The sequence below is a fragment of the Pristiophorus japonicus genome, chromosome 21 (genome assembly GCF_044704955.1).
Source record: "Pristiophorus japonicus isolate sPriJap1 chromosome 21, sPriJap1.hap1, whole genome shotgun sequence".
NCBI classification, from domain to species: domain Eukaryota; kingdom Metazoa; phylum Chordata; class Chondrichthyes; family Pristiophoridae; genus Pristiophorus; species Pristiophorus japonicus.
This window is the reverse complement of record NC_091997.1, coordinates 2,713,113-2,738,107: the sequence shown is the minus strand read 5'-3', so window position 1 is coordinate 2,738,107 and position 24,995 is coordinate 2,713,113. Positions and strand designations below refer to the sequence as shown.

The 24,995-nt window shown below is 46.5% G+C and overlaps 1 protein-coding gene across 20 annotated transcripts in view; it reads left to right on the top strand.

Annotated features, from left to right (window-relative positions):
- raraa (retinoic acid receptor, alpha a) overlaps positions 1-24,995 on the top strand; it is a 634,542-nt gene that overhangs the window by 547,706 nt on the left and 61,841 nt on the right. For all 20 annotated transcript variants that reach the window (XM_070864263.1, XM_070864259.1, XM_070864257.1 and 17 more), the window contains one exon: positions 22,165-22,306. In XM_070864263.1, the coding sequence (XP_070720364.1) occupies positions 22,165-22,306 (142 nt within the window). The remainder of the gene's footprint in view (positions 1-22,164; positions 22,307-24,995) is intronic.

Sequence of the window (24,995 nt, the reverse complement as noted above, 5' to 3'; positions counted from 1 at the left end):
CGGCCCGACCTCCCCCCTGACCTCCGGCGGTCCGACCGACCCCCCGACCTCGACCCCCCCTCCCCCCCCGAACGGATTTCGGATGTTACACCGTAGTATTTATACAGTGCCTTTAACATAGAAAAATGTCCCAAGGTGCTTCACAGAGGCATGAGGGAAATGAATGGAGAGCCAGAGAAGGAAAGATTGGGAAGGGAAACAAAGCTTGGTCAGAAGTGTTTTCATCAGGGACTTAGAAGGAAGAAAGGGAGGTGGTGATTCCAGAGAGTTGCTTATAATTAACTGTATTACAAGGGTTGCAATCTATGTAAAGATGTGTTTGTATTTTAAATAGAAGTGCAGGATAATTGGCTTTTATACCATTCCATGCCACAGGTCAACTGTGTCATAGGTTTGAGCTGTATATATTTAGACACAGTATGGCAGCTTAGCAATGCTGGAGATACAAAGCTAATGTTCCTAAGTCAGGTGAAGCCATGAAGTTTGAATTATTGGTGGCAATACAGGATGACCATTTGTTTAGTGTCTGCATTTATCAGACTCTTACCCAGATCTGACCCACCCCTGATACTACACGGGACTTTCCTGAATATTTGTAGACGGATGGTTACCTCATAGCCAGTCTTGATTCAGAGTGTTGATAAATTTTAAGCCAGTAGATCCTGAAGCACTGTAATTAAGGTCATTGGTTATATTTATATACATCCGATGAACTGCTGTTAAACCTATTAAACCAAAGTGACCTTCATTTGCCGGTAGCTGTATCAGTAGTGCTGGACGCGTGTGTTCATTGGACCCAAACTCAATACCCAGTTTGTGACTATTATTCAGACTTGATTATGTTAGCTTTCCAGGTTCCGTTGTCCTTGGTTAGGCTTGAATAGAGTTCTTGACAGCAATGGAGTGCTGCATCCTTACAGCGAGGAAAAGCTAATAGGACCAGTCTTGTAAAAGTGATCACCTGTCAAGAGATTGACCTTGACAACAGAATAAGAAGTCTGATCCAGACTTTCCCATCTCCGTCGCTGGCAACTGAAAAAAAAATGGCTTGAAAATATAAATGTAGTAAACTCCCTGTGTAATCTGTAATTTGTCCTCTTGCCGGTCAAATTGCTCAAAGGTGACCGTGCCAGTTGAAATCAGTTGCTGCTCCGTCCTCAGATTTCTACATCGCGAGAGTAGGACCATACTGTTGAGTGCAAGCAAAACTCCCATTTCTGGTCCTCATCATCGGCAGTCCCGCGAAGCGAGGATGACTTGCTTCCACGCCAAAAAAGGATGCGTTCACAGGTGTTTCAATGAAAGACCTAATATTCCAGATCCCAAACTACATCCTGAAGGGTGGAAGATGCCTGTGTGTGGATTTTTTTAACGTGTGGTGGCCTTTGCCAGCCAGCCACCACACGGGCTTGACAGAGCTAGGTCTTATTCTACTGGCAAGGGTTATCCAAGACGACTAGAGATCTGCTCTGCTGCACGAACCTAGTGCGCACACATATCGTAGTGTGGGCTGGCCCGTGCTGCCCCTGTGCCCCTGGCCCCGAACTCACACCTCTCCTGGGCCCCGATCATGTCCCTCTCCAGTCTCTCGCCGCTCCTTCGCCTGTATCTGCCCACGCTCCAATCGCCAACCTGGACCTTGATGATGTCACTCTTCACTGCCGTCGCCCTCCTGCACCAGCCCCATACCATTTCTGGTGATTAGGTGAGCTTTGACTAGGCAGCCCGGCATCAGCAATGACTGCCTGTCCCCCCACTTTCACTACCACTCGTTATTTCTAATGATGGGAAAGATTATATATTCAGGTCACTGTAAAGTCACAATGTACAAAAACAGATTATCATCATCATAGGCAGTCCTTCGAAATCGAGGAAGACTTGCTTGCACTCTAAAAGTGAGTTCTCAGGTGACTGTACAATCCAATACAGGAATTACAGTCTCTGTCACAGGTGGGACAGACAGTGGTTGAAGGAAAGGGTGGGTGGGGAGTCTGGTTTGCCGCACGCTCCTTCCGCTGCCTGCGTTTGTTTTCTGCATGCTCTCGGCGATGAGACTCGAGGTGCTCAGCGCCCTCCTGGATGCTCTTCCTTCACTCCAGTCTTTGGCCAGGGATTCCCAAGTGTTGGTGGGGATGTTGCACTTTATCAAGTAGGCTTCGAGGGTGTCCTTGAAACGTTTCCTCTGCCCACCTGGGGATCGCTTGCCATGAAGGAGTTCCGAGTAGAGCGCTTGCTTTGGGAATCTTGTGTCGGTCATGTGGACAACGTGGCCCACCCAACGGAATTGTTCGAATGTCGTCAGTGCTTCGATGCTGGGGATGTTGGCCTGATCGAGAACACTGACGGTGCGTCTATTCTCCCAGGGGATTTGCAGGATCTTGCGGAGACATCGTTTCTCCAGCGATTTGAGGTGTCTGCTGTATATGGTCCATGTCTCTGAGCCATATAGGAGGTCGGGTATCACTTCAGCCCTATAGACCATAAGCTTGGTGCCAGATTTGAGGTCCTGATCTTTGAATACTCTCTTCCTCAGGCAACCAAAGGCTGCACTGGCGCACTGGAGGTGGTGTTGAACTTTGTGTTGATATCTGCCCTTGCTGATAGTAGGCTGCCGAGTCCACATTGTCCAAGGCCGCGCCGTGTATTTTGATGACTGGGGGCAGTGCTGTCTTCACCGAGACGCACAAAAGCATGGGCCTTACACTAAACATCCGTAAGACAAAGGTCCTCCACCAACCTGACCATGCCACACAGCACTGCCCCCCGGTCATCACAAAAGCAGACTATCTATAATGGCAAGCAGGTTGGTTAATTTGCTTGTGCCATATTTCCTCCTGTAAAATAAGTATTAAGACTATCAGCAGAGCACAGCAATCCCCTATTAACAGTAACCGAAGGAATCTCATTTGCGTCTGTATTAGGAGACTATCTGTTGTGAAGACCACTGAAATCAATGCAAAGGTTGGTCAGATTGCACTGTTCCAAAGCATTCACCAAAGTATTTGAAACAGCCTTCATTGTGTTGGAGAACCCATCTTGTAATACCTACCTCCTGACTAAAATATGGGAAAAGCAGTATCTGCACTTTGTGTCCTTTTCATGCTGATGCAAATGTTCTAGCTGAAATGAACAATCCGTAAATGCTTGCAATTTGACAGCACTGGTTAGAGATACGTAACCTCATTTCATTGTAATAAAAACAGAAAATGCTGGAAATACGCAGCAGGTCTGGCAGCATCTGTGGAGAGAGAAACATAGTTAACGTTTTAGGTCAATGACCTTTCGTCAGAAGCTCATTTCATTGTATCCTGTGATACTAGTACTGGAGGCTGTGGTTCAAACCTGCACCGAGACCTCTAGCTTCTGATATCAGTCGCAGAGAGGCTGTTTGGGAGAATAGTTTCAGCATGGCTTCTTTGGGAGTTAACCCTTTAGAAAATATAATTAGAAACACATTAACAACAATCACGACAAAATAATCTTCATTTTTTTTTAATGTCAAAATCCATCTTCAGACTTTAAACAAATAGCAAATCTTTTAGCAAATGGCTGAGAGTTTTTAAAAAAAAACTGTTGTCCAAGGAAGCCACAAGTTTTCCTTCTAGGTCCCAAGTTTCCGCCCTCTGTAAAAACGGCGCACCTCCATAAGGTATGCCAACTTTCTGGAATAAAAAGGGCGGCGAAAACTTATCTTGTGATTCTCCGGTCTCCTCAGGAGGTCTTCGTGCTCGTCGTGGCACAGTACAAGGGATCATCAGTGCCGGGACCTCTGCACATGTGCGCTAGAGTGCGCGCGCACATGCAGTAGTTCCTCACCTCCGAGGCTGCGTGGGAGGGGCCCGAAGCACGGCGGCCCTAGCCCTGGTCAAATGAACTCCCCTGGTGAAGATCGGGCTCCCCCTCCCCCCCCTCCTGTTCAACCTCTCCCCCGCAACCCACCCCCCTCCCGTTCAACCTCCGCCACCCCCCTCCCGTTCAGCTCCCCCCCATCCCCCCCCCCCCTCCTGTTCAACCTCTCCCCCGCAACCCCCCCCTCCCGTTCAGCCTCCGCCCCCCCCTCCCGTTCAGCTCCCCACCATCCCCCCCCCCTCCTGTTCAACCTCTCCCCCGCAACCCCCCCCTCCCGTTCAGCCTCCGCCGCCCCCCTCCCGTTCAGCTCCCCCCCCCCTCCCTCCCTTTCAGCCTTTTCCCCACCCCCCTCCCGTTCAGCCCTTTCCCCTCCTCTCCTCCACACCCCCCTCCCCCCCCACCCACGTCATCGGCGGGGCCCGCCTGCCCTGCATCTCGCTGGGGGTGGGCCCCGCCCAAAGTGTCAGTGGCTGCAGCCCAGCCTGTTCAGCCTCTCCCTGCCCCCCACCCCGCCTCCCCTCTCAGCCTTTCCTCCCTTCCTCCTCGTCCCCCTCTCCCCTCCACGTCATCGGTGGGGCCCACCCGCCCGGCATCTCGCTGGGGACGGGGCCTGCCCGAAATGTCGGCGGTGGCGGGGCCCATTCAGCCTCCCTCCCTCCCGTTCAGCCTCCCACCCTCCCGCTCAGCCTCCCCCTTCCCTCCCGTTCAGCTGCCCCCCTCCCTCCCTCCCGTTCAGCCTCCCTCCCTCCCGCTCAGCCTCCCCCTTCCCTCCCGTTCAGCTGCCCCCCTCCCTCCCTCCCGTTCAGTCTCCCCCCTCCTCCCCCCCGCCTCCTTCCCCCCTCCCCCTCCTCTCCGCCTCCTCCATTCTGTCAGTTTAGATTAAGTTTTCGCTGCCTAAACTTGCAAAACAGGCGTAAGTGGCTGGACACGCCCCCTTTTGAAAAAAAAATCTGTTCTAAAATGAAACTATTTTAACTCACTAGAACTGGAGCAAACTAAATACCGAGAATTGCAATTTCTAAGATGCTCCATTCTAAACTAGTTGCTCCCAAAAAAATAGGAGCAACTCAGGCCTAAACTTGAGCCCAATGTGAGGCCTATTATCATGATTTTACCACCACAGTCCCCTGATGACCTAGTGAGTAAAGTCACTGTGCAGTGTATCACTAAGCCATACGTGTCAGCCTTGGCTTAGTGGTAGTGCTTGTGCCTCTGAGTCATGTAAAATAAAAACCTGTGTCTGACAGAAAACTAGTCACAACATAATAATGGCACTGTGATTATTGGTCTATAAAGAAACTTTTAAAAGCTATCTTAAAGTTAATTAAAGGTAGTGAAAACTTGAACTTTGGCATTCTTTTCCGACTGAAAAGTTTGCACAAAATCCTTTAGATCTCTGTATGTCACCAACATGCCAGTTTTAAAAATAAATATATATATATATACGCAAGTATGCAGTTGAATACGATGCAACATGCAGGCTAGTTGCTAGATATTTTGAATTTAGACTTCAGCATATTCTAAATAAACAAACCGATCTATAAATGTACCACAGCCCAATTGTGTTTAATTCATTTACATCCAAATTCAATTTAAATAAAATCTTGTATTTCATACAAAAGTTATGACATCTTCTTTACGACATCACAAACGCACTCAATTTTAAAAGTCCATGAAAATGAATTCTGCCAATCTGCTTCTATCTCTTTAGCCACAAAGGATGCAAATAACCTCCGCCCTGATTAAGCTTGCATCAACAAGCAATTAAAAAATAAAAATAAAAATATTTTGCCCTGCATGGTTCAGCTGGTAACGCCAACATAGAACTGAAGCATAAAAAAAACGGTTCAATTCCTGGGTTTGTGCTGAGTTAGGTGATCTCGGCCAAGAAGGCAGTTGGCTGCTAACAATTATCTGTAGCTCTCCTGGGCTATGAAGAGCAGAACCAACCGAGGTTCCCAGTCTTGATTTGCTATCCGCAGACTCCCTGTTTGAAAAGTCCACATTTGGATGTTGAGTGAGAACAGGATCAGACTTGGCTGTGATGGTATCGACAATCGAGTAGCCTGCTGAAACTTCCAGTCTAGGCCCACGCATGAAGGAATGGTTACTTGGTCGAGGCACCAAGGACTGCTGGCATCTATGAAACTGTACCACGGCAAGAGTTGGTGCCTTTCGAAGAGGTCGGGGAAAAAGATAAACCTGTAAAAACCACATTGCGAAAGTTTGTGCTGCAGCAGATACAGTTTGGAGCTGTTGGCTCCAAAATTCTCAAAAGGCTGACAATACATCTTTCAAATATGATGCAGTGTGTAGGAGAAATTTGGCAGTGGAGTGGGCTAACCATATATAATGTGCTGAACAGTTGGAAAATTAATACTCTGACAACATTTTATGTCAATTTGGGTAGTAGCTGTGGATCAGAAGGTTGAATACAATGGAAATTAATGTGAAGATATTTGGTGCAGTGGAAATCTTTGCTTTGGTGAGAATTCTGCTTGGATCAGGTGGATAATTATCTGGAACGGATTGCCTTTATGTTTATATACACAGGTGCAGTGGGAATGTAGCTATAATTTATCAATAACTATGTTGAATACATTTGTTAAAGAAAATGTTCAATACAGCTGTCTAACAGATTTACAAGGATCTGCTCCTATCAACAATACACTTAAAAACAGCTGTCTGCAATGAGGTCAACGCACTTTGAAATTATAGGCAGGAATGCAGATTGCTACTCCAAGTTAATGCTGCTGGTGGGGATCATTGCTTGCCAGTCACACACATTGGGAAATCACGGCTACGTTGGCCATGACTGCCTAATATCTACGGCCCACATTTCCGAGAAGCAGCCTCATTGAGCCAAGTGATGCGCTCATACTTTAACCTCTCTGTCTCCCCGGGAAAGGATTCACATATCTTGTGGTACGTATGCTAAATGGTTTGCAGGCTCAATTAGGTTAGGGAATGGCAACAACAACAACCTGCATTTACATAGCAGCTTTAACATCGTAAAACGTCCCAAGGCACTCCACAGGAGCATTATCAGACAAAATATTGATACCAACCACATAAGAAGATATTCAGACAGATGGTCAAAGAAATAGATCTACGGAACATCTTAAGGAAGAAAAAAAGAGGAGAACATTCCAGAGATTAGGGCCTAGACAGCTGAAGGCACGGCTTTCAATGGTGGAGTGAAGGAAATCTGGGATGTATAAGAGGCCAGAATTGGAGGAACGCAATATTCTTGGAGGCCATTGGCTGCTCTCGTAAATATAAACAACCCAACCCAATCTTTCTGAGGCTATGAGTTGTCGAGTTTCCCTTTATAAGTAAAAGTAGGGAGCGATATATCCTCCCCTTCATCAACAGAAATCCAGCTTTCAATAGGTCTTCATTAAGAACAGTGGCAGGAGGTAAAATAAACAGGGAAAAGAGGCCACACAGGCCCCAGGTGTTTGAGTGTTGCTTCTCAAGAACCCCTTTGCACAATACAAGAGCCTTTTGAGACAGCACATACTTAGAGAGCATGGATCCACCAGACCCAAGTTATGATGTTGACGACAGCACTGTTTGGCAGGCAAAGCAGAATACACGCAGGTGCACAGCTCTACTTACTGATGTTCCAGTTACATTTTTTTAATCTAACCAAAATTCCAACGGGACAGCCGGTCCATTTGCTGACATTAAGCAGTTTAGAAAAGGTCCTCGGCAGTCCAGCCAACCACCTGGGAAAGTTTACTTTGCACCACTAGCTGTTATATAGCAGCCGATGCAAAGACAAACCTGGCCGACTTCACTTCCGAGCTATCCCACACAATGCGCCCCGTTATGAAACTAAAACTGCTCCGCATCGACACAGTATAGTATAACTGGCTTGTTCATTTTGAAACTCAATATTGGGCTCCCTACATCAGCATTGGTACTGGCAAAAACAACTTAGCAACTCGGAGGATAAAACTGCCATTCTGTTTAGATGCAGAGATTTCACATAAAATGTCTGAAGAGTAAGAAAATATGTTTAATGTGTGCTGTCTGGAATGTGCTGTGTCCTGGTCTTCCAGCTTTTTTGCATCTAACAGATTATTTTAGTTTTTCCACTCCACTTTTCTCTCCTCTCTTTGAACGAGCTGTCTTATGTTTCAGTGGCCACAATCGGGGACATCGCCCAGGTGGCCATTCTTCATGTGAAAACCTGGACGGGTGTTGGCAGACTATTTGACTGTAGCATCCCAGTGGAGTTGAATCCTGACATAATCCCAATGGCTACACGTGTGCATTTTTCAGCAGAGATCACTGGAAAGCAAACAGAAGTGGGACCTTTCCTAACTTAAGGGCTTTGTGTCAAAATGTAGCAGCCCAACAGGAAAGACTCTACACAAGAACATAACATAAGAATTTGGAGCAGGAGTAGGCCATAAGGTCCCTCGAGCCTACTCTGGTGAAGAGAACTGTGGTTGTCCAATGGTCTACCGAATATAATGTCATTGGTTCACTGCAATGATCTCGCTTCCTACAACCCTCACTTTACCTAGTTCTATTGTTAAGCCACCACCTAAATACCAGTGAAAAGAGGAAATGAGCAGTTGTTACCATCCAGTGCCAATGCTGTTGATACCAACTGCTAGCAGACCAGGTTGATTCACCATCACGTTTTTGTCTGTCTGTTCCCATTAGCACAGATAATGTCACGGGGGTGCATTTCCGTGGAGGTTTTTCTACTTGTCTTCCATAACTTAGGTGGCAGAACCACGCACACCCCGGGAAAAACTGTTTGGTACAAGCCATCGGCATGCATTTCACACCATCATCTTTCTTTATAGAATTTATATTCATTTTCCTGTGCTACACCATACATATTGCACTAGCTCCACATAGATGGAGGTTTTCTTTTGCCAGTTTTCTTTCCTCTTCCTCTACCGTAGGTATTGAGCCTCACTGAGAAATAGAACCTCATAGCATAGGAACATAGGAAATAGGAGCAGGGGTAGGCCTCTCGCGCCTGCTCCGCCATTCTATAAGATCATGGCTGATCTGATCTTGGGTTCAGCTCCACTTCGCTGCCCGCTCATCATAACCCTTCACTCCCTTATCTTTCAAAAATCTCCACCTTAAATATATTCAATGACCCAGCCTCCACAGCTCTCTGGGGCAGAGAATTCCACAGATTTACGACCCTCTGAGAGAAGAAATTGCTCCTCATCTCAGTTCTAAATGGGCGACCCCTTATTCTTAAACAATGCCCCTAGTTCTAGATTCCTCCACGAGTGGAAACATCCTCTCTGCATCTACCTTGTCGAGCCCCCTCATTATCTTATATGTTTCAATAAGATCCCCTCTTGTTTTTCTAAACTCCAAGGAGTATAGGCCCAACCTACTCAACCTTTATTCATAAGTCAACCCCCTCATCTTCGGAATCAACCTAGTGAACCTTTTCTGAACTGTCTCCAATGCAAGTATATCCCTCCTAAAATACGGAGACCAAAACTGTGCGCAGTACTCTAGGTGTGGTCCCACCAATGCGCAGTACAGTTGCAGCAGTACTTCCCTGCTTTTATACTCTATCCCCCTTGCAATAAAGGCCAACATTCCATGTGCCTTCCTGATTACTTGCTGTACCTGCATACTAACTTTTTGTGTTTCATGCACAAGGATCCTTAGGTCCTTCTATACTGCAGCATTTTGTAATCTCTCTCCATTTAAATAATTTTGCTTTTTTATTTTTCCCAAAGTGGACAACCTCTCACTTTCTCACATTATATTCAATCTGCTAAATGTTTGCCCACTCACTGAGCCTGTCTATATCCCTTTGCAGATTCTTTGTGTCCTCCTCGCAACTTGCTTTCCCACCCATCTTTGTATCATCAGCAAACTTGGCTATGTTACACTCTGTCCCTTCATCCAAGTCATTAATATAGATTTTCTATGTTTCTATGTTTCTAAATCGTTGATGCTCCAGCAACGATCCCTGTGGCACCTCACTAGTTACTATTTGCCAATCGAAAAATAACCCATTTATCCCGACTCTCTGTTTTCTGTTAGTTAGCCAGTTCGCTATCCATGCTAATATATTACCCCCAACCCTGTAAGCTTTTATCTATTGCAGTAACCTTTTATGTGGCATCTTATCGAATGCCTTCTGGAAATCCAATTACACCACATCCACTGTTTCCCCTTTATCCACCCTGCTCGTTACATCCTCAAAGAACTCCAGCAAATTTGTCAAACATGATTTCCCTTTCGTAAAACCATGCTGACTCTGCTTGACTGTATTATGCTTTTTCAAATGTCCTGCTACTGCTTCCTTAATAATGGACTCCAACATTTTCCCAATGCAGCCACTTCTTTTAAGACCCTGGGATGCAAGCCACCAGGTCCTGGGAACTTGACCACGTTTAGTCCCGTTATATTACCAAGTACTTTTTCTTTCGTGAAAGTGATGGTTTTAAGTTCCTCCTTCTCTTGCTTATCAATTATTGGAATGTTTTTAGTGTCTTCTACCGTGAAGACCGATATAAAATATTTGTTCAAAGTCTCTACCATTTCCCTGTTCCCCATTATTAATTCCCCTGTCTCAAATTCTAAAGGACCAACGTTTACTTTAGCTACTCTTTTTTTAGATACCTATAGAAGCTCTTACTATCTGTTTTATAGCAATGTTTTATCCTACTGTCACCCAATGTTCACATGTAAGAAAGAAAGACTTGGATTTATATTACCCCTGGACGTCTCAAAGTGTTTTATAGCCAATGAAGTACTTCTGAAGTGTAGTCACTGTTGTAATGTAGGAAACGTGGGCACTTTCAGAGGGAATCCGAGTAGGAACCATGGCTGACTTTCCCCTCCCTTGGCCTGAGGTCAGTTGTAGCACCCCAGCTGTTACACTGGCTGACATCAACCAATTCTTAACAATCAGGAATTAAATCTGGAACCTTCTGCTCTGTATGGCTCAGCTACTCATTGCATTTACCAACTGAGGTCTTTGGGGAGTTTACATAAAGGTTGACTTACTGAATTCTGTGATAATGGGCTCAAGTTTCCACACGCGCCTAGAACGGCGCAGTCCTGACCTGGACGCCCGTTTTTCGCGCCACAAAGTGCGCCTAAAAAAATCCTCGGTATTCTCCACCTACTTGCAGGTCCTCTGGCCCTCGGCGCAGCCAGCACGAGCTGTGAGGGGGCGGAGCCAGGTCCCTGCGCTGAAAACAGTGCCGGGACCTCTGCACATGCGCGCTACAGTGGGCACGCAAGTGCAGTAGCTCCAGGCACCCGAAACTGTGTGGGAGGGGCCTGAAGCACGCAGCCCCTAGCCCTGGCTGAATGGCCTCACTGGGGCTGCGTGAATAAGGCTCCTCCCACGGCCAGCTCCTGCTTCCCCCACCCCCCCCGACCCGACACCCGCGCCCCCCCCCCCCCCCGACCCGACCCGCGCTCCTGTTCCCGCTCCCCGACTCGACCCGACCCGCGCTCCTGTTCCCGCTCCCCGCCCCCCCCCCCCCCCCCCCGGACTGGACCCGACCCGCCCCCCGACCCGACTCGACTCCCGCTCCCGGACTGGATCCGACCTGACCTCCCCCCACCCCCCCCCCCTCTCTCTCTCTCTCTCCCCCCCTCCCTCTCTCTCTCTCTCCCCCCATCCCTCTCTCTCTCTCCCTCTCTCTCTCTCTCCCCCCCCCTCTCTCTCCCTCCCTCTCTTCCCCCCCTCTCTCTCCCTTCCCCCCCCCCCCCCCCCCCCGACCTGACCCGACACCACCTACCTGTAAATCTGGTGCTGGGGACGGGCCCTGCCCGAAGTCTCGAGCCGGCCCGTTCAGCCTTCGGTCCCGAAAGGCCTGCCTGAAGCACTTTCACACAGGTAGGAAGATGGTTTATTTAATCTTTTCTTGGCTTATAAATGTTTATTCAGGTTGGATTTATTTGTATAATATTTGTATAAGTATAAATAAGGATTTATTATAGAATTTAATGACTTCCCTTCCCCCCACCCCCCCACCTCGTTCTGGACGCCTAATTTGTAACCTGCGCCTGATTTTTTAATGTGTAGAACAGGTTTTTTCAGTTCTACAAAAATCTTCACTGGCTCCATTCTACTTTAGTTTGGAGTACATTTTCACTGTGGAAACTTTCAAATCAGGCGTCAGTGGCCGTACACGCCCCCTTTTGAAGAAAAAATTCTGTTCCAAAGTAGCACTGTTCTACCTGACTAGAACTGCAGAAAAAAAATGTGGCGAATTGCGATTTCTAAGATAGTCCATTCTCCACCAGTTGCTCCTAAAAATCAGGCGCGAATCATGTGGAAACTTGGGCCCATAATGTTTAAGAGGCCAAATAATGTATGCTAGCACAGACAGACTACTCAGCAGGGATTACTGGCAAAATATATTTTGTTTCTGCCAAGTTCCCACTCTCTGGAATTCTTCCCCTAAACCCTTCCACCTCTCTACTTTCCTCTCCTCCTTTAAGATCTTCCTTCAAACTAAGTCTGACCAAGCTTTTGGTTACCCCACCTAGTCTCTCCTTAATTAGGCATTCATTTCTTCTCATGCCTCTGTTAAGCACATTGGGATGTATTTCCACATTAAAGATGCCATATAGATGCAAGTAGTCATTGTTTGCATGTCATTTGATGCTTCAAATTGTATTACAGTGGTATTTCCAAATCAGGCACATGATTGGTTGGCATTTAGAAACAAACCTATTGTTTATGCAACTTTTTAAAAATAGTGAGTACATGTGAACTTGCTGGACAAGCACAAGTTAACTCGTCTACTGCAGTCGGCAGGGGCAGTGCAGGCTTGAAGGGAAATGGGGTCATTGATCTGTCAACAGGAGCAGTCCTCAACTCGGGGAGGAATTTCTAAACCTAGTATCAGGTTGGTGAATAGTATCAGTGATACTGAATTCATTTTAGAAAGGTGAACCTCATGAATTATAGAGCGGGATAAAAGGCAAACGAATAAGAGAAAGAAATTTGTAGCCATGAGTAACAATAAGCCAGAAGAGATATAGGAATTTTAGCAGAGCATTCTGTTTCTTTCCCCCAAAAATTCTAGCATCCTTTGTAAGATATGGTAGGGGAGAATTTCCATGCCATTTTTCACGTAATTTCAACGCATAATCTGGGTTTTGTGGCAGGAAAAAGGTGCAGAAGCTTTTAACACTGCTTTTCCGCTTGAAAATCAACCTCTCCTTGCAAATGCCCTTCCCATGGTCCGTCCGCTAGTCTTGAGTGACTTTATTTGGATATGTTATAATGAGGGCTAGAGGCACTGTAGCTTTGAGTTTCCTGCTTTTACACTCACAAAGCACTCAGGGTAACTTCGACTGTGAATTATATGGCACAGTTGTTGACAGCTTCAGGTAAGACAGGTGGAAGTGAGCAGTTTGAGTCTGAACGTAAATGTTTAACTTGTAAATGTTGCCGTTTTGTCTGTACAGACCTGTACTTGCTTCTCGCTGCTGTGAACAGGGTGAGACCACAGTGAGGGCTTTTCAGTAGCAGGTCTGGCAATTCCCTATGTGCTAACCCTTCTATGCTATTATCATGAGGGAGGAGCAGCATAGGATGGAGCAAAGGGAGGTCAGGCAGCCTTTCATCATCATAGGCAGTCCCTCGGAATTGAGGAAGACTTGCTTCCACTCTTAGAATGAGTCCTTAGGTGGCTGAACAGTCCAATACGAGAGCCACAGTCCCTGCCACAGGTGGGACAGATAGCCATTGAGGGAAAGGGAAGGTGGGACTGGTTTGCCGCACGTTCTTTCTGCTGCCTGTGCTTGTCTTCTGCATGCACTTCCTCCACTTAGGGCGGTCTTTGGCCAGGGACTCCCAGGTGTCAGTGGGGATGTTGCACTTTATCAGGGAGGCTTTGAGGGTGTCCTTGTAACGTTTCCTCTGTCCACCTTTGGCTCGTTTGCCGTGAAGGAGTTCGGAGTAGAGCGCTTGCTTTGGGAGTCTCGTGTCTGGCATGCGGACAATGTGGCCTGCCCAGCGGAGCTGATCAAGTGTGGTCAGTGCTTCAATGCTGGAAGGCAGCCTTTAAGGTGGATGCAGCCCACAAAATATCCCACTTCTCGATGTATATATTGGCAATACAGGTCATATGAGGGTCTTAGTGAAGCGATCTGTAGAAGTGTGCAGAGGATCTCTGTAATGTCAGCCAGGCTGCAGTGTATACATGCATTCATCAGGCAACTTGATGCACTTTAAGAGCTGGCTAATTCATCACCTTTGGCATTACATGGCAGCAGTGAGATGGGGGCCATCCAATTTTCCGAGGTTGCTGGCTTCCCCAAGGTCCAGGATGCAATTGATGGTGCCCATGTTGCTCTGTGAGCTGCAGCAGAAAATCCATTCAACAGGATGGGCTTTTACTCCAGCATTGCACAGATTGTGTGTATTGTACAGATTGTGTGACAGCATGCAAAGAATCCCGATTGTTAACACCAGATATTCTGGAAGTTATCATTCGTCCTTCAAAATTCGGTCCTCCCTGACCTCTCCAGGGAATAAAATCATGTCAATGACTTGTAGGTGACAAAGCCTACCCCCTGCTCCCACTAAGGGTGGCCTATATAGCAGCAAAGGAGCGCTGGTGCAAGGCACACACTGTTACTAGATTGGTCATCAAGAGGACCATCGGGGTCTTAAAGGGATACTTTTCCTGCTTAGACAGTTCAGGAGAGGTTCTACACAATTGTTCAAGATTGTGTGTTACATGCAGTTGTAACCTGCTGTGCCCTGCGCAACTTGGCCATACAAAAAGGGCTGGACATTTGACATTGCAGGTGAGATAGTCCAAGCTCTGTTGGAGCCAGAACTACATGAAGGAGAACATCATAATGACCCTTACTCAGAGGACTCAGTGACTTCTGAAAGGGGTATCAGAGCACATCTCATAACTGACGTCTTCTCTTCTGTTTAATCTTTAAAGATCCTTCTCCCCCACTTGCAAATAAAGGAACATGTCCTCAATCCCGTACCCATCCTACAAAGTGACAATACATCAACGCTCCTTGCCACGACATGAGCATGCTAATAGTCATCATTTGACTGAATAAGTCAGGACCAAATAAGTGCACCGTTCCTGTATAACTCTAAATTCCATGAATAACAAAAGTGCAAAGCCAGTGCACACTCTATTTGAATGAAGTTCAAAGTGAACACAAGCCGACCTATTATTTCCTCAAGGGAGGCTACATGTGCCTTTCTATCACCGATTGTAATGTTTCTTCCAGGTGCAATCTGAGGGCTAGTCTCACGAGTTTCATGCTTTACAAAATAGCTCGTTAAATGGAGGAAGCTCTCCTCTCAGTCGCTCCTGCAGACGTCCCTGGAGCTTGTTCCTGGTAACCTGGTGTTGTTCCCCCATAATCTACTGATGTGATACTGAGGGGGGAGGGCCAGAGGCCTGTGCTGCTGTCCTGAGAGACAGTGGTATTAAGCAGGTGAACCCCAGCTGTAGCCATTCCACTAGTCCCTAGAGCTGTGTCCCCATTAATTTGCAGAATTGACCATGAGAGCATCCCAACCAAGCCTGATCCTATTCTTACCAACTATCATACACTTTCCGACAGGAATCAATAGATTGCAGAAGAGATGGGAACTCTCACTGTTTATCCCTCTCTAGCTCAGCTGTAGCACTGCAATATCTCAAGATTTAAAAAAAAAACTTTTTTTGATTAGATAGAAAATAACTGAAAATGTTTTTTTAAAAGCTAACTATTCATATACTCAACCATTTAAAATTACCAAAATAGCTGCATCAACTGTTGTCAAGTAAAACCCTTTGGAAGCCAGGCTGAACTGGGAGCTGCTGGGGCGTCAACAAGTGAGAGGCTAAACCAAGAAAAAAAAGATTTAGAAATGCTCCCCGGAACAGCATTGAGATATTAAATGGACTGTCAGATTTGTATTTAATCTTTGGAAACTGCTTCAGCCTGGTATGCAACTTTATTTTGAAGGTTACATTTGCATTACTGTGTGTTACATTTATCAGTGACTCAAAATGAGAGCTCACTCGTGTCCAACTGTCTTGTACCCAAGTATTAATGACGTTTATTATTGGAGATGCTGGAAAGTCCTGACGCTGCTTGTTGCGTACTTGATGCCTCCAATTAGTGACTTCTCCAACTCTACGTTCTGAACAAGATGTGCCGTGTCAGAACTGTTTGATCTGATTTCCTGTGCCTCCCAAAAACAGTTGTGTCTCAAGAATTGTATTTCTCCTGCATGGGTTAAGGAATCAGACTGCAGAATCTGTCTTTAATGGAGATCTGGGTATTGCTGGGGAGAGCTGTAAGCTGCTGTTATATTGGGTTGAGCTGTTATATAAGGCCGCATGGAACTAGCACAACTTGTGGCAACCACAAAGCACAAATTCAGCAAGTTTACTTTGGGGTTGCCATCACCTGTGCGACACCCTTGTGTTGGGATCAGTGACACTAACCCAGGTCCTGCGCAATATAAAAGCAACCTTAGAGTTGCAATTTACTTAAAACCCGTGTCTCATGTATGGACTTTTCAGAGGCAGGTTGCCACGTTTTGCCAAGTCTGAAACCAGACAGGAGCGGGTGAGATCATGCCTTGAGTTCTGAGATTTGTTACATCAATGGTGAAAATTCACAAAGTCTTTCCACCATTAATAGTTAATGTCGCCACATTAGAGACTTTATATTCAGTTTACCTTTTGGAAATTACCGGTCTGTCTCGACAGGTAGTAACCCTATTCAGAGGGCTGTTCTTGGAGCAGGAGGTTGGAGACTAAGAGAGAAAAATTTAGGGCTGGAGTGCAGTGGGATGCTAAATTGTTGCACGAGTTAGGAAAGAGTACATTTAAATGACCATTTATTTCTATCCAGAGCTACTTTGACTATTTGTGCCCCCCCCCCCCACGTGCCTCTAATGCCATATGCCAGCCAATAGTTGAGAGAGTGGGAGACTTGCCTGTGCTGAGACCCAATGTATGTAAAAGAAAGAAAGACTTGGCTTTATATAGCGCCTTTGACGACTACCGGACTGTTGTAATGTCAGAAATGCAGCAGCCAATTTGTGCACAAGCAAGCTCTCACAAACAGCAATGTGGTAATGACCAGATAATCTGTGTTTGTTATGTTGATTCAGGGACACTGGGGATAACTCCCCTGCTCTTGGAAATAGTGCCATGGGATCTTTTACGTCCACCTGAGAGAGCAGAAGGGGCCTCGGTTTAACATCTCATCTGAAAGACGGCACCTCCCTCAGCCTAGATTTATGTGCTTAAGTCCCTGGAGTGGGACTTGAACCCACAACCTCCTCACTCAGAGGGCGAGTGTGCTACCCATGGAGCCACTACTCAGTTGGTAGGAATTATCCCAGAGTGACTTTATTCAACCATGCCCCAAGATTCCCACATATTCAAACCAGATATAATTACAAAGAAAGACAGAAGCAGTTTTTATTACTTAGTATGGATCACCATTATTTTACCATGTGGCAGAGACCTGTAGTACTGCAGTAATTTCGGACTCCTTTGGGCCCGAGAGCGGTACATTTTATCAGGCCAGGCTCGCACTGCAGAGCTTTGCTCAACAGGACTACAGATTAGAGAACTGAACATGGAGCTCTGCTAATCATCATCATCATAGGCAGTCCCTCAAAATCGAGAAAGATTTGCTTCCACTCTAAAAGTGAATTCTCCGGTGACTGTACAGTCCAATACGGGAATTACAGTCTCTGTCACAGGTGGGACAGACAGTGGTTGGAGGAAAGGGTGGGTGGGGAGTCTGGTTTACTGCAAGCTCCTTCCGCTGTCTGCGCTTGATTTCAGCATGCTCTCAGCGACGAGACTCGAGGTGCTCAGTGCCCTCCCGGATGCTCTTCCTCCACTTAGGGTGGTCTTGGGCCAGGGAATCCCAGGTGTTGGTGGGGATGTTGCACTTTAACAAGGATCAGGTATGCTGACCAACACACCCATTTTTCTGATCAGTGTTCCTATTGAACGGGACTCTGCACTGTGAGTGAAGCCCTCAAATTTATCTCCTGTCTTTTTGAATGTCAAATACTCACCTATTTCCATATATAATACCAGCACAGTGCCGTTTGAAACTAAAGTGCATGTCTTAATTCCTGATATTCTCAGAGTAAAATATTCTAATGTTATTTTTTAATTTGTAAGTTCGCTCCTTCCTATTTCAAGGACCCTCAGAGGATACTCTGGCCAATAGGGTGGATGGGAGACCTGCTCCAGGTCCTCTGCCAAATGTTTCCCTCAAAGGAAAGCCTGATGAGATGCAACTGACAGATGCCTGATCTCAGGTTACCTTGGCAAGTCTCTACCTTGTAGCCATCGGGTTACTGTGACCTCTTGTATTTTAGCTTATGTATGTCATAGTGCTAGATGCTATATTTCAAAGATGCTATATTGATTTTTTTTCCCTCCAATTATTCTTATGCAAACTCACTGTCATTCATAAATGTGCCTGCTTTCTATCCAAGAATTTGATTAAGGTCAATGTTTTTTTTTGAAATGTCAAAGCTTGTGGTTTCAGTGTCACTTAGACCTGCTTCCTCAGAATATCAGTATTCTTGCCAAAGTCAATTGACCCAATTCGAATTTGACTCGAGACTTTTATATATATTCTTTTGCCAGTTTTATCACCCAAGTCTTCGCCTCCTCTGTCACTATTGATTCCTTCTTGACATACAGCTCCACAGGGCTGAGTGTCCTTCAGTACTTCACCCAAGTAGTCTCCGTTAAGGCTGGTGATGTGTAATGGGAGTGCTATCCCCGATTTTAATCGCTCCGCCATTGGCAGCTGTGCCTTCAGCTGCCTAGGCCCTGAGCTCTGGAATTCCCTCCCTAAACCACTCTTGTTTTGAGACACTCCTTAAAACCTGCATATTTGACCAAGCTTTTGATCATCTGTCCTAATATCGTCTTATATGGCTTGGTATCAAATTTTGTTTTGTAACGCTCCTGTGATGTGCCTTGGGGCATTTTATTATGTTAAGTCGCAAGTTGTTATTCCATGCCAAATAATGAGAATTTAAAATCTGCAATGATGAGCACGATTTTCTTAATAGGTAGCATCATTCTTAAAACCACACCGTTTTTGAACAAGATTAGATAGAAGAGAAAAAATAGAAGCCAGCATTAAATTTGGGAGGGAGAGGTGACTGAACACCTGCTTTGAGTAAATGTTTTCCCCTAATTCAGTGATGTTCAGCTGTCTGGTTACAGTGATCCACTAACTGAGCAAGTTTGCAAATACCGAGGAGTAGAGGGTGACCTGTCAGTCAGTTTTACTTTGTCCTAGCTTTCGAGGAGTGTGATTTCCTCAATCTTATCCACATGTGCAACGATTTTTGACAACATTTCCTATGACAAATCTCAAGCCGTATTCATGTGAGCTTGGCAGTGAATGTCGGTGGCCTTTCAAATGCACAGTTGAGCCTGCCAACATCCATCCACATGCTTTTTCAGCAGTAGTCACTGGATAGCTATAAGGAGTAAACTGGGGGGAGAGAGAGAGAGATTGAGGGAGAGAAGGATGAAGGATGGCAGCAGATGGCCAGGGGGAAGGGGGAAGTTTGTTCGGGGAGAGCTCCCTATGGAACTGCCATCCCATCCGCTATCTTGCTCATAATCCCACTCAACCAGGAAACACTAGGACTGGTTTGACGAGAATGACCAGGAGATCCAGGAGCTAATAAACCGCAAGCGCAGGGCATTTCTGAACTTAAAGCAGCAGTCCAACAAAAAACCCGGGACCTAAAGAATAGATGGTGGGTGGAGAAAGCACAGGAGATTCAGCAGCTGACCAACAGCCGTGACGTGCGAGGATTCTTCACCGCAGTCAAGTCCATCTACGGCCCAAGCACACAAGGCCCCACCCCACTGCTGGCCAAGAACAGGGAGACACACATTAAGGATACCGAGACATTCAGAGCCCACTGGAAGGAACACTTTGAAGATCTCCTTAATCGAGACTCTGCCTTTGACACGAGTGTCCTCGACTCCATCCCGCAGCATGCTACCCGCCACCATCTCAGCAAAACCCCAGCCCTGCACGAGGTAGAAAAGGCCATCCGTCAGCTCAAGAACAACAAGGCATTAGGAGCAGATGGAATCCCTGCTGAGGCACTAAAGTATGGCGGAGAAGCACTAGTGGCACAAATGCATGACCTCATCTCTCTTATCTGGAGGGAGGAGAGCATGCCGGGAGATCTCAGAGATGTTGGAATCGTGACCACCTTTTAAAAAGGGGACAAGTCCGACTGCGGCAACTACAGAGGAATCTCCCTGCTGTTGGCCACTGGGAAAGTCATCGCAAGAATCCTCCTCAACCGCCTTCTCCCTGTGTCTGAAGAGCTCCTCCTAGAGTCGCAATGCGGATTTCGTCCACTAAGAGGTACAACGAACATGATCTTCACCACGCGACAACTACAGGAGAAGTGCAGGGAACAGCACCAACCCTTGTACATGGCCTTTTTTGACCTCACAAAGGCCTTTGACACTGTCAACCGCGAGGAACTATGGAGCGTCCTCCTCCGTTTCGGCTTCCCCCAAAAATTTGTCACCATCCTCCGCCTGCTCCACAATGACATGCAAGCTGTGATCCTGACCAATGGATCCACCACAGACCCAATCCATGTCTGGACCGAGGTCAAGCAGGACTGCGTCATTGCATCAACACTCTTCTCAATCTTCCTCACTGCAATGTTCCATCTCATGCTCAACAAGCTTCCCGCTGGAGTGGACCTAAACTATAGAACCAATGGGAACCTGTTCAACCTTCGTCACCTCCAAGCTAGGTCCAAGGTCGTCCCATCCTCTGTCATCGAACTACAGTACGCAGACGACGCTTGTGTCTGTGCACATTCAGAGGCTGAACTCCAAGCCATCGTCAACACCTTCACTGAGGCGTACGATAGCATGGGCCTTACACTAAACATCCGTAAGACAAAGATCCTCCACCAACCTGACCCCGCCACACAGCACTGTCCCCCGGTCATCAAAATCCACGGCGCGGCCTTGGACAACGTGGACCATTTTCCTTAACTCGCGAGCCTACTATCAGCAAGGACAGACATCGACAACGAGATCTAACACCGCCTCCAGTGCGCCAGCACAGCCTTCGGTCGCCTGAGGAAGAGAGTGTTCGAAGACCAGGACCTCAAATCTAGCACCAAGCTTATGGGCTGTAGTGATACTTGCCCTCTTTTATGTCTCAGAGATGTGGACCATATACAGTAGACACCTCAAAGTGCTGGAGAAATACCACCAACGCTGCTTCCGCAAGATCCTGCAAATCCATTGGGAGGATAGACGCACCAACATCAGTGTTCTCGATCCGCCCAACATCACCAGCGTCGAAGCACTGACCACACTCGACCAGCTCCATTGGTCGGGTCACATCGTCCACATGTCCAACACGAGACTCCCAAAGCAAACGCTCTATTCAGAACTCCTACACGGCAGACAAGCAAGGAAATGTTTTAAGGACACCCTCAAAGCCTCCTTGAAACTGTAATTCCCATATTGGACTGTACAGTCACCTGAGAACTTACTTTTTGGAGTGGAAGCAAGAGTTCCTCGGTTTCGAGGGACTGCCTATGATGATGATGATGGATAAAGAGTAAGTGCCCTGGTCAGTTTTCATTTCCATTCACTTCAGTTATTTGTGCTTAGGAAAATATCCATACTATATTGGCTGACATGCAGCCTGTTCTAAAGGCCTCTGCCAGTGTCGCTCTTCACCTTGAGGTGAGCAAGAAGTTTCTAAGATGGCTTTTCTGGTCTTCACTCGGTATCTCATCCTATGGATAATTGTAAGAGTGAGTCCGCATTCTGTCACTCAGTGGTGCAACCCTTTCATGCTTCTTTTCCTCTTCTAACATTCCCTGCATTTTTCTCCTCTTGGGGTATGGCTCTGTGTACAATGACCATTCTTTACTTGGAACCAGAAACAGTGAATGTTGGTAAGCTATTTGACTACGGAGAGCTTCCACAGTTGAGCCCGATCTTGCCCTAACCTTTCATCCACATACATGAGTCACTGAACAGCGATTGTAAGTAGGAACCCTGGCTGATTTTCCCTCCCCTAGCCCAGGCTGCTAAGGCTAATTCTAATATCCTAACTGCAACCCTGGCTGAGATCAGCTAACAGCACAAACCAAGATTTGAAGCTGAGATCTTCTGATATCTTTTTTCAACTGAACCATTGAAGGAACTTGTTTCCTACCTTGTAATGTGGATTTAATGTTGTGCAATATGTTAATGTGTGTTTGTCAAGATCAGTACCATATTTTTCTCCTTCTGTGTTTTTGCGCAGGGTTTTTTCAGAAGAAGTATCCAAAAGAACATGGTGTACACCTGCCACCGAGATAAGAACTGCATCATCAACAAAGTCACCCGCAATCGATGCCAGTACTGCCGGTTGCAGAAGTGCCTGGAAGTTGGCATGTCCAAGGAATGTAAGTCTCTGCGCTGCACCTGAATTGACGCGTACCACGAGACGATGAGCTTTTCTTTAACGTTTTGTATTTGGCATTACTGCCAGTTTGTACATTGGTGCCAAAATGGTGGAATGCAAAGTGAACCAGCACCAGTTGCTATTGTCAGGAGTTTACAAAGCTCGAACATTTTGTGATGTGTATTATTCACAGCTTATATCACCAAGTTATGCCTTGGTTGCTCCCCCTTATCTCTATTCCTTTGAGTACCTCACCATGTTCCATCCTAGCACCTCACTGAGATAACCTCCCTCCTTGCCTCCCTCAGATTCTGCATTGAGCGACTCTCCTCAGCCTTGATGATTTCAATCTCCTTCTCAGCTCTCCTTACTCTTTTTCTCCTGACCACACCTTCTATCTTCCCTAAACCTCTCCTTCAATATAAATTCTCTTATCCATATTCACAGCCATCCCCTCAACCTTGCCATCTCCCACGACCTCTCTATTCCCATGATGATGATCACTGACAAGGCCACCTCTGACCATTTCCTTGTAACCCTCACTACCCATGTTCTCTCATCCCCTTCCAATCCCACTTCCTTCTGCAAACTCTTCCCCAAGTCATTTACAATTGCACTACTAAACCAATTGCACCTAGCCTTTGGATTTCCATTCACCACAATACTTCTGCACTTGTTGATTTGCTTAAACACTCCCTCATCTCAACCTTTGACCCCCTTTTGCCAGAAAAACTTTCATTCTCCCCTGTCTTAGTTGTTCCCTTGGCATGGCCCCCATCTTCACTCCAAGTCCAAGCAGATTTGAGCATATCTGGCGCATAATGGGTTCAGCCATCCATCATCCTATCTAGCTAGACCACATCAAGTGTTATCGGGCCTCACTCGCCCCTTCCAAAATCACCCGCTATTCAAGGATCATCCAGGAGAGCAAAGATGACCCACAGATTGGTTTCTCCACTACTGACCTTCTCATTAAGCCCCTCTCCTCCATCCTCCTCCCAAAACAGTACAAGGAGCTCATGGACTTCTTTGTCACTAAGGTTGAAACCATCTGATCAGCTGCCCCTGCTGCTTCCCCACCCTACTATAGCGCTGATCCCGCATCTCTTGTTTCTCTTGCAACTTCCCTCGTATCCTTTCTGAGCTCACCTTGTCCATGAGGCCCACTTATTAAGCTGTTGACGACCCAATTTCCCTTTCTGGTCCCCATGGTACCTGACATTGTAACTGGTTCTGTCTCTGCAGGTACTGTCTTCTTCCTTTTCAAAACTGCCATCAACAACACTCCCCAAAATACCCACCCTTGACCCATTTGCCTTTGCAAACTGCACACCATTTTCAGTCTCTCTCTTCTCTCAAATGTCTTGAACGTGTTGTTGCCTCTTTAATCCAAGCCCAACTTTCCTGCAACGACCTATTTTAATCTCTCCAACCATGTCTTTATTTCTGCCATAGTGCAAAAATGGCATTAACCAATGTCACAAATGACATCCTTTTTGACTGTGGTGCATTATCCTTCCTCGTCCTCCTTGACCTATCTTCAGCCTTTGACATGGTCGACCACACTATCCTCCTCCAACGCCTTTTTCCTCGTTGTCCAGCTGAGTGGGATTACTCTTGCTTGGTTCCGCTCTTACCTATCTAATCGTAGCCCGAGTATCTAGCATTGGCTTCTCTTCCTGCTGCACTGTTACCTCCATCATCCTTCAAGGATCAAATCCTTAGCCTCCTCCTCGTTCTCATCCACATACTGTCTCTTGGCAACATCACCCACAGACCTGGGATCACCTTTCACATGTATGATGACAACACCCAATTCTACCTCCAACACCTCTCTCGGCTCCTTCTCTCCCTCTGCATTGTCAATCTGCATGTCCAACATCCAATCTTGGATGAGTCGCAATTTCCTCCAGCTAAACATTGGTAAGACCAACTTGTGGCCCCATCACAAATTCCATCCCCATCCCTGTCAGTGCCAGACTATAACCTCAGCATCGTATTTGAGTTTCCGCCCCTGTATCTTCTCCACCACAAAAACCCCCAATTCCACTTCCATAACGTTGCCTGCCTCCGTCCCTGCCTCAGCCCACCTGCTATTGAAACCCTTTACCATGCCTTTGCACCTCCAAACTCAACTATTCCAATGCTGATCTGAGCGGATTTCCATCCTTCACCCTTCATAAACTTCAGTTCATCCAAAACTTTTTGGCCCTCATCTTATCCCGCACCACATCCCACTCACCAATTGCTGTACTATGTTGGCTCCTGGTCCCCCAACACCTCAAATTAAAAATTCTCTTCCTCCTGTTTAAATCCCTTCCATGGCCCTGCCTCTCCATATCTGAGTAACTTCCTCCAGCAATACAACTCTCCCAGAATTTCGCAATTTCGCCAATTCTGGCCACTTGTCCATTCCCTTCTCCCATTGCCCCACCACTGGCAGCAACGCTACAGCCGACTAGGCTCCATTCTCTGGAATTCCTTCCATAACTCTTCTGCCTCTTCTCCTTTAAGGCCCCTCTTAAAATCCACTCTTCGACCAAGCTTTTGGTCACCTCATCTAATATCGCTTTTGGAATTCTCTCTCAGTGTGTTTGTTCCCACACCTTAGCCCAGGGGCTCTAAGCCCAACGATGGTACCTTCATTGCCATCCTGACTGAGATCAGCTAACTCCACACAGATGGAAATC